Below are 9,659 nucleotides of genomic sequence, written 5' to 3' on the forward strand. Positions count from 1 at the left end.
TATATAAGTACCTTTATAAGACAACTGCATTTTTTTGTCTATACAATGTGTAGGTGCAATTTTACAACTAAAAATATTTGTATTTTTAAACACTATAAAAATATGTGTATAATAAATGTACGATATAGACGTACCAACTCGAAATAGCGTCGGTCATTGCCTGTAATAATGCACGAAATAGATTCGCTTCGATCAGGCGAGACAATCAATGAATATTTTAAGTACTCCGCTTACACGTGCAACAGTTGACCACGTAGGCCTGAACAGCTCCTCTCTCATTTTGTCTTCGTGTAGTATCAAGGAATGTGCATTAATGTGATTTAAAAAAAAATATTAAGTATACGAAAATCGTGATGCTGTATAATACTGCAGAGCCATAGAGGTACTTATGACCGCCGAGTTCGAGAATGATTTTATAAAACTCAATGATACAGCAATAATTATTATGTAACGAGTATAATAATATTATAATGACATTATAATACCAATGGGCTGTGACCCCTGTGCGCGCGAGTAGATCCATCGACGAATGCCACGAATTATATCGATATTCTGAGGTCTTCAACCACGCATATTTTAAATGCACTGGCAACGCGGTGAAGGACATGAGATTTGTGTACAATATAATATGCGCGTGGATTGTCGATCAAAAACTAATTGGTTTTCAATTTAATATAAATTACATAAATAACGTTAATAACGTAATATTATAAATCTACTCAGGTGAAGAAGAAATACAAAATAATCGAAAATGTTTGTATATTGTCTTGTTGTACAATAATTAATATAAAGTCGGCAAATCGACATCAAAATATAGCAACAGCATGAGCTGGTATGCACAATCTTGTGTCACTCGTTTTTCTTACTCTCTCGGTATACGTACTATTTATTTGTTAATGACAGTTGTGAATCCTGTGGTCTTGGGTCCCAAATAATCATTGTGTCCTGCCGCGTAACCGGTGACGCTACCACCCGGTGATGTCAACCCCTGCATTACGTTGAACACCGCCCCCAAAAGGCTCCCTGTCGTTCCACCGATGATGCCGGTCGGGCCTGCCGTGCCCGTCGCGCCCGCGCCCGCGCCCCGGCCGCCCACGCCAAGCCCGATCAGTGCGTGGTTTACACCAATGCTATAACCGGATGGGTACTGACTACGTTGATAACCAGCCTGGTTACCACCATTGTACACGGGCATGCCTATGTAGTTTTTACTGTTGTCCACGTTTGAGTAATAGGGATACTGCTTCTGCCACTGTACCGCTGGCTGGTCTGTCGTATAAACTGGATATGACGACACCTTACTCCATAGTACAGGTTGTTGTTGCACCACCGCCGGTGCGGGCTGCTGCACCAGCACGGGATAAGGCCGAGACACTTCGACCGGTACTTGCTGCACCACTGGAACCTTGACGGCCACCTGAACGGGATACGGAACTGGCCTGTCAACCGGATACGGCGTGGGCACAGGTACTTTTACCGGGTATGGTCGGTCTACCGGTACGGCCACTTTGTAAGGCACATGCACTGCATACGGCACCGGTCGGTCCACGTGCACTGGGTACGGCAGTGGTTTCTCCACCTGCACAGGATATGGAACCGGCCGGTCCACTGGATATGGTAACGGCTTCTCAACTTGAACCGGATACGGCACCGGCCGGTCCACGTGTACCGGGTACGGCAATGGTTTTTCTACCTGCACCGGATATGGCACTGGTCGATCAACTCGCACTGGATACGGAAGCGGCCGGTCCACGTGCACCGGGTAGGGTACCGGCCGGTCATATGATACCGGGTACGGTACTGGTCGATCATATGGCACCGGTCGGTCGTAAGTCACTGGATAAGGTACTGGATACGGTACGGGTCGTTCAGATTGGTGTACCACCGCGTATCCATGCACCGGAACAGCAGATACTCCGTATCCTTGTATCGGGATATTTGAAAATCCATATCCTTGTACCGGGGTGTTCGACACTCCATATCCTTGCACTGGTTTGGTGGGCACTCCGTACGAACCAACTCCGTAGCCACCCCATCCCATTGGATTGTAATGACCGATACCTCGTTTTATTGTTTTCGATTCTCTAGTTGTGGTGGTGTGGTTACTATTCTTAACGTGATCTTCATCGAGACACCAAACATTGTTAACAAATGCCAACAGGCACATATACAAAATCTGTAGACAAAATTATGTTTGTTGTTTATGTATAAATTTAGTCAAAATAGTTCAATAGAATATAATAATGTATAATATTATATTATACATATTATTAATACGATTTGTTAATTTTTATACTGATTAGATATTTAGATATTATACTATAATATTTTTATTGTGTACTTTCAGACTTTCTTAATATGGTCATAACTCATAACTAATCATGACATGAAACTATTATAAAACATAGATTATACGTGAAAAAAATGAATATTTATCTGAATTAAAAACAATATAAGTTCGGCTTAAAGTGAAAAAACCACAGTTTTTTTCGATTCATTTTATATATTGAAACAATAATATTGATTTGTATATTTAATTTTTAACGGGAGGTGTACAACATACGCTTCAATTCAATACCATTGGCAATATATCAATAACTCGTACGCTCAAACGAAATTAATCATGACTGTTTACATAACGATAGCCTATAAGTATAGTATTGAACACAAGGAAGAATAAATAATAGTAAATTAATAGCCGAAGGTCAATTGCTAATTATTTGGGTGACTCGAGTAATACTTCACTTCACAGACAAAATTATAACTAATAAAATACTTAACGGATTAATTAACGCGCAGTTATGCTATAATCATTCAAATATGAGAACAAAAATCACGATAGCATATTTTCAAATGCCATACTAATTACTTAATTACTTAATTTGTTTTTAATCAAACGTAACCACTACTATTGTGATAAATAAAAATTTTATATTAACTTTAATTATTAAAAACCATAAAATGTGAAAACCTATTCGTCCTTAACTATTACAAAATTTAATATAACTGCAAGTCATTCTTTTATATTTCATAAAAACAATTTTAAAAATTTTAAACGTCTTAAAAATAATATTATTTTTTTTATTTTTTATCGTTATCATGTATTAAGTTTCTAATTTTATAATATAAATATACATGTATATTTAATACGTTTTTATAAAGCAAAAAAAAAATTTTGGAGTATATAACAACTTTAAAACGAGAAATTAGAATATTATTAGAAGAATAAAAAAAAAGTATTATTTTGTAAAAATATGTATCTATTTATACATGATGATAAACCAAGCATAATCACCCATTTTTGTTTTAAAAAATTCAGTTATTCAAAATTCGAATTTTAAAATTCTTAAACTTTTTGTTTTACTAAAAAAGTGTTTTTGGAGATACAAACTTCTGTTTTTCAAATAAGAGCCCTTTTTTATGTTTGTCTAATTTCAAATAGTATTAAAGAAAAAATGGATATAAGTCTGCTAAGTAAATTATACTGCTTGAAAAAGATAATATGGTTTGTAAATAGGTATTCCTTATTTTTTTTAAATAAAAAAAAGTATTAACAATTAATATGATTGGAATGCAGTGTTACAAGAGTTTTCCACAAAATATTGGACCACCTATCCTCCTCATTAATATCTTAATACTTATAATATTATAACTATAATTAATAAGTAGTCCGAAATTTAATTTTTATTTATGTTGAAATTTCCCTTATAATATTTTATTTCAAAATATGAAAAATAATTGTTGTCATTTAAAACAATAAAATACTTAATAAATTATAATAATAATAATTGAAAAAATGTTGATTGTAACGATTTAAATTTATGTAAAAAATATTTTCAAAGTGATCGTTTTATGTTTAAATTGTTTAATAAACCACATATGATATAACTATCTACTCACAAAACGTTAAGTGTGTATTAACAGTTTATTTTAAAAACAAGAAAACTAACTTATAATAATAATAATAATAAGCTAAAACTACTTAATTCTTGATTTGTTTTAATAACTAATACTTTTGGAAAAAAAATTTTTATGTTAAATATATTTCAATTAGACTAAATAAAAAAAAAAATACGAACGTTATTGTATTTATTGCAATTTCAACAGCATAAAATTAATTTAATCACACAAAATTCGTTCTTTCGTGTAAAATAAATACTACAAAAAGAAAATATAATTCACTTACTTGTAATTTCATAGTGTACGTTTCCCGATAATGTCGTTGGAAAACTACAACATTGTTGTAAAAGCGTAGGCATTATAAACAGCCACAGAATTAAGCTTTATGAAACCGTGAAAATTTCGATTTCTCGGCGGTTATGTCACCACGAGGTCCTTTTTTGTTCTTATTGAATTAAATTTGAAGGGTAAACGATTTGAGTTCTAACACACAAACACGGCATCAATAGCCATTCAGTTCTAAGCGTCGCCAAGGGTATCATCCCATAGAAGTATCCCGATTGATTCGTTACTGATGATATAATATATGCATTTTATATTTTTAATTTTATTATTTTGTTAATTTAAAATTAATTAATGGTATGGAACAATGAGTGTCACTGTTAATTTACAAGATTCTAGTTACTATAAAAATAGTCAGCCTTATAAAATGATTAATTATAAATGTGTAAGTATGTAAATATATTAATATTTTAATATTTTTTATTTAAAAAAGATTTGTTTAAACTTTAAAGTAATATGTTTATGTATAATAATATAGTTAAACATATTACTTTAAAGTATTATATGTATAATAATATAGTTATAAATAATATATTTAAAAATACCACTTTTATTTTAGCTATTTATTTATTTACTATTTATTACTTGTAATTAAAATGATATATACATATATATAATATGTTTTAACGTATTTTTTTAAATATTCTAGATATATTTTTATTTTTGAACTTTCTAAGTATAAAGAATGGTCTGTACACTATACAAAATGTTTGTATGAGTTATGTGGTATATACTGCAATTAAAAATTGACATTCAATAGTTAATATATGTTCCGGTTTATAAACCTTATAAGTCACTATTATAAGATACAAGTTTTGAATTACTTTTACGAATTAAATTCAAATCCCAGCGCCTTTTGATTGTGTAGGAACTAAGTCATGTTTTTTTTTTTTTTATAAATAAAACAAGCCATCAATGCTATTAACTATTATATCGTACCTACCTGTATAATATATTTATATATTATATAATAAATGATTATAGTTTAAATTGTAAAACAATAAATATATTTACCTAATACTTATAACATTCTAAACATTTTTGTTATTAACTAATTATAATCCAAAACATAAATAAATATAAAAAAAATTAATCGGGCTAATTACTCTCTTATATAATAGGTTTCAAGTGTACCTACCTCATAATTTATTAAAACTTATATTATTATAAATTGAATGACAGTGTTAAAATTAAAATCCATGATAAACTATTACTACACAGGAAAAACAATTTTGAGCGGAGATTTTGCCAATACTTTTAAAGATATTTTATTACATATTTAAATTGCTACCTATATGTAATTTATTTTTCCTTTAGTAATACACTAGATAATTTGATTTATTAACTAAATGTGCCAAATATAAATCATATATATTTTATTGTTGTTATATTATTTGATGTAATATTAATATCTGTTATTAATTATAAATCACTATACTGTCGTATCACTGAACAATTTGAATACGTACGTGATATGAATAAATAAAAACGATCTAATAGAAATATTTTTTAAAGTAAAATCGAATTTTTTTCATTGGAATTTGAACTTCAATAGCTTATAAAAATATGCCTAAAATGTTGTTAGAATGTTTTAAATTTCATGTATATATTTTTAAGTAATAACGAAAGAAATTATTGTAATTGTTTAAGGATAAATCATTATTTTATGTTTTGAAATATTTTTTTCATTTTATATTAAAATGTCTCTACTCAATTTATATGAATCAATATTTTATACTTATTAATACTTAAAAGTCATGAAAAATACAGACTATATATTTAAAATATACTTTAATTCCTAGAATTTTTTCTCTCTTAAATTATATACAGTTACTTCATCAAACTAGGATTTCTTGTTTAGATGGTGAAATATATTATTGATTTATGAATAATACGCTGGTACCTGTTATAATATGTGACATTTACTTGTAGCTTATATTAAAAAATAATTGAATCTAAAGCTGGCTAATAGACTAAGAATTAGTGACAGGCTCGGATTAGGCCACTGGACTACTGTTCTACAACCCAGTAGGCCGCATGCCTCAATTTCGTAATAAAAACTTGAATTTTTTAAACAATTAATGAGCAAAAGAAAAAAAGGTCTTTTTTTATATTGTATCTATGGGGCGTGTGCCTATGAGCCGCCTGCTTACTGAGAATAGTAGGCCGGTATCCACTAAATCTGGGCCTGTTCAGTGATTATTAATAATTTTTACTTTATTGTGTATGTGCAGATGAGTAAATTAATAATAATTGTATTTGTATAGTTTATACATGCAATTAATTTCAACTAAACATCCAAACATATGATTTCGATATTAAAAACCATAATAATAATAGAAGAAGAATACTTTTTATATCAATATATGTATACTTTAAACTTTGCCAATATTGATATTTTATTTCTATTAACATCTTCTATTCAATACGTTAATTATTTAATTGAAATGGTTAATATTTTTTAATTCACTTTAGGTATACACTAAACACACTCCATATATATTTAAATATCTAATGTAATCTAATGCAATCTATAAAAAGCGAGCAATCCTAACTTACAGTGATAGGTAATCATTTGAATCATTAACCAATAGCGATAAAATTCTAGGCTAAAATAAATATTTGAATACACTATATATAATATATATATATTATTTAAAAATCAAAAAATATAATTATTTTATCAAAAATAATAATCAACTATTACAAAATTTTAGTGATTATTAACCAAAAATGTTGTTTAGGTAAAAATTAAATAAAAATAAATATGTAATAAACAATAATATGCACTCTACATTAATGCCAAGAAAAAATACAACTGTTAATATTGTAAACACTTTTTACTGATTTTAAGGTCCCTAAGTTTGGTTTTATAGTAATAATAATAATTATACGGAATATATAAAAAAAGGAATTCATTTGGATCAATACAGGTATAATCATTGTTATAATAATATTATATCTATAAAAATTAATATTATATAATGATTGGTTTTATAGAAATCATAAGCATTAAGTTAATGATTTTATTGCATTTAAACCTTTAATAATATTAATTTTATTTGATTTTTTCGTAGGTGTATGTAATATATTTTGGTCATTCATTTATTTATTTAATTATTTATATAAATCATAAATTATAGCTATGCTAAAAAAAATGTAATACTATAAATATTCAGTTTGTCAGTATATAATGTAGCAGTGGAAATTCATATGATAATTACCGATTCATCGAAAATTATTTTAATAATAACAGTTATTATTAGAATAGTTACTATTCTGTCTTTAATTTAGGTATATAAATAACTACTAATTATAGTGTTATAGCATTATCAATAATTAATTAAATTTCATTAACATTTTAATACAATTATTTTATAATTCTTGTGTTCTAGTAAGCTGGGCTGTAGGTGTATCCGAAAGAATAGAATAATTGAGATTATTATGTTGTCGATATAAATAACTTCATATCCCTGCTAGTGATTTTTAATTTTTAAGGACATTTTTTTCAAAGTAATTCAATGACAAGCAAAGTCACGATATTTTATGTAACAGACTCGATTTTATTCTCTGTAAACTTCAACGATTATGAACTGTAATAACCATACTTTATTTTATAAATATTTTTATATTATATTAATATTTTAATACTGATCTTTTATTTTATAAATTATAATGTAAAGTATACTTACTATCTATACATAATGCAAACAAAAATAAAAATTATGTTTTTCGATGCATAGTTTATAATGCAGTAGCGAGTGGTGTTGTATAGTATTTAAATTCACTTTACGTCAAGGTCTTTTTGGCGTTGGATATCTAGGTGAAATTAAAAATTTATTACCTAAAGCTATGTGTTGCAATATGGAGAAGAGGCAAACTGGCCGGCCTAATTTTTTCCTATTTTCTGACTTATCAAAATTAATTTGCACGTAATATCAAGTTAGGCCTCGTTATTTAACGTCATTTGAGCATGAACAATGACCCAGCGGATGTTTCACAAGGACTGTATACAATTACGTATTGTTTTCATTACTTGCATTAATTTTAAACAAACACATAGTATATATTTTTAAACAAAATATTTTATTCAAACTGTAGTGTACAATTAATATTTTTTTAAGTATAAAAAGTATAATCTAAGTATAAAAAAATAATAATAATCAATTATAAAATAGTCTAGAGTAACTTAACACGTTCTGACTTGAGAATTGAGCGATGTCAGGAGACAAGTGCCTAAATTAATTGGAGTTACGTTTTGCAATTGGAGTCCATCCACCACTTTCGTATTTTGAGTGGCTTTCGTGTCCGTACGAGGATGATGATAAACCTGATCCGTAAGATCCATATGAAGAAGAAGGCAGAGCTGATCCGTAAGATCCGTATGAAGAAGAAGGCAAAGCTGATCCGTAAGAACCGTACGAGGAAGCAGACAGTGCTGGTCCGTAAGATCCGTACGAGGAGATACCAGATCCGTATGAAGACAAAGCGGCGGATCCGTAGCTGCTAGCGTCGTAGGCGGTAGATCCTAGACCGTATCCTCCGTATGCAGGTGCTGGGGCGGCAATAGCAATAGCTGGTTGAGGTGCTTGAACAACGACCGGTGTGGCAACCGGAACAGGAACGCGCCTGACGACTGGGACTGGTACTGGGCTGGAAACTGGTACTGGTACGTTCTGGACGACTGGGACTGGGTAGGGAGAAGGCACTGCTTGTGGCACTGGTCTGTCAACTGCGTATGGAACAGGCCTCTCGACTGGTACTGGGTATGGAGCGGCAACTCTTACTGGGTATGGTCTTTCTACTGGGTAAGGGACGGGGTGTGGCACTGGGATGGCAACGTTCCTTTGTACGGGGACTGGGTACGGAGCGGAAACGTGTTGGGCATGACGGTTGATGATGTGTATATCTTTGGAGATTGGGATCAATGGGCCGACAGTCGGTGCTGGGGCGGCAGAGTATGTAGATGGAGCGGCAACAATAGCTGCTCCACTGTATGCAGGTGCAGAGGCGACTGCGACTCCACTATATGCGGCGGGTGCAGAGGCGACTGCGACTCCACTGTATGCGGCGGGTGCAGAGGCGATTGCGACTCCACCGTAAGCTGGAGCATACGACGATCCATAAGCTGATCCACCGAGAGCGGAGTAACCGGAAGCCAATCCGGACGATAAGCCAATACTGGAGCCCAATCCCAGACCGGAACCATAGCTCAAACCGGTGTCGAAACCGTGTTCAGCGGTGATACCACGTTTTTCTGATTTGTGTGTCTTGCTGTCTGCGCTGTCGGCCCTGACGAGGGCTACGACCACAAAAGCGACTACTAAAGCTGATGTGAATTTCATGTTGACTGTTCTGCGTTGTCCGGTTGAATGATGATCTTTTGAAAACCGAATTGGCTATATATAGGTAAAGTC

At 31.3% G+C, this 9,659-nt stretch overlaps 2 protein-coding genes across 2 annotated transcripts in view; both read right to left on the reverse strand.

The window, feature by feature from the left end:
- Positions 1-858: 858 nt before the first annotated feature.
- On the reverse strand, positions 859-4,216 carry LOC112599385 (skin secretory protein xP2-like). The gene is made up of 2 exons (XM_025346274.1): positions 4,187-4,216; positions 859-2,176 (listed from the first exon to the last, which is right to left on the reverse strand). Exons 1-2 carry the CDS (start codon positions 4,196-4,198, stop codon positions 887-889), a joined length of 1,302 nt encoding a protein of 433 aa, XP_025202059.1. The 5' UTR covers positions 4,199-4,216; the 3' UTR covers positions 859-886.
- A 4,127-nt stretch (positions 4,217-8,343) lies between these two features.
- LOC112599386 (skin secretory protein xP2-like) overlaps positions 8,344-9,659 on the reverse strand; it is a 2,723-nt gene continuing 1,407 nt past the window's right edge. Inside the window, exon 3 of the mRNA XM_025346275.1 lies at positions 8,344-8,584. Within this exon, the coding sequence (XP_025202060.1) occupies positions 8,484-8,584 (101 nt within the window). The 3' untranslated portion in view covers positions 8,344-8,483. The remainder of the gene's footprint in view (positions 8,585-9,659) is intronic.

The sequence above is a fragment of the Melanaphis sacchari genome, unplaced genomic scaffold, assembly GCF_002803265.2.
Source record: "Melanaphis sacchari strain LSU unplaced genomic scaffold, SCAv2.0 Contig50_pilon_pilon, whole genome shotgun sequence".
NCBI lineage: Eukaryota > Metazoa > Arthropoda > Insecta > Hemiptera > Aphididae > Melanaphis > Melanaphis sacchari.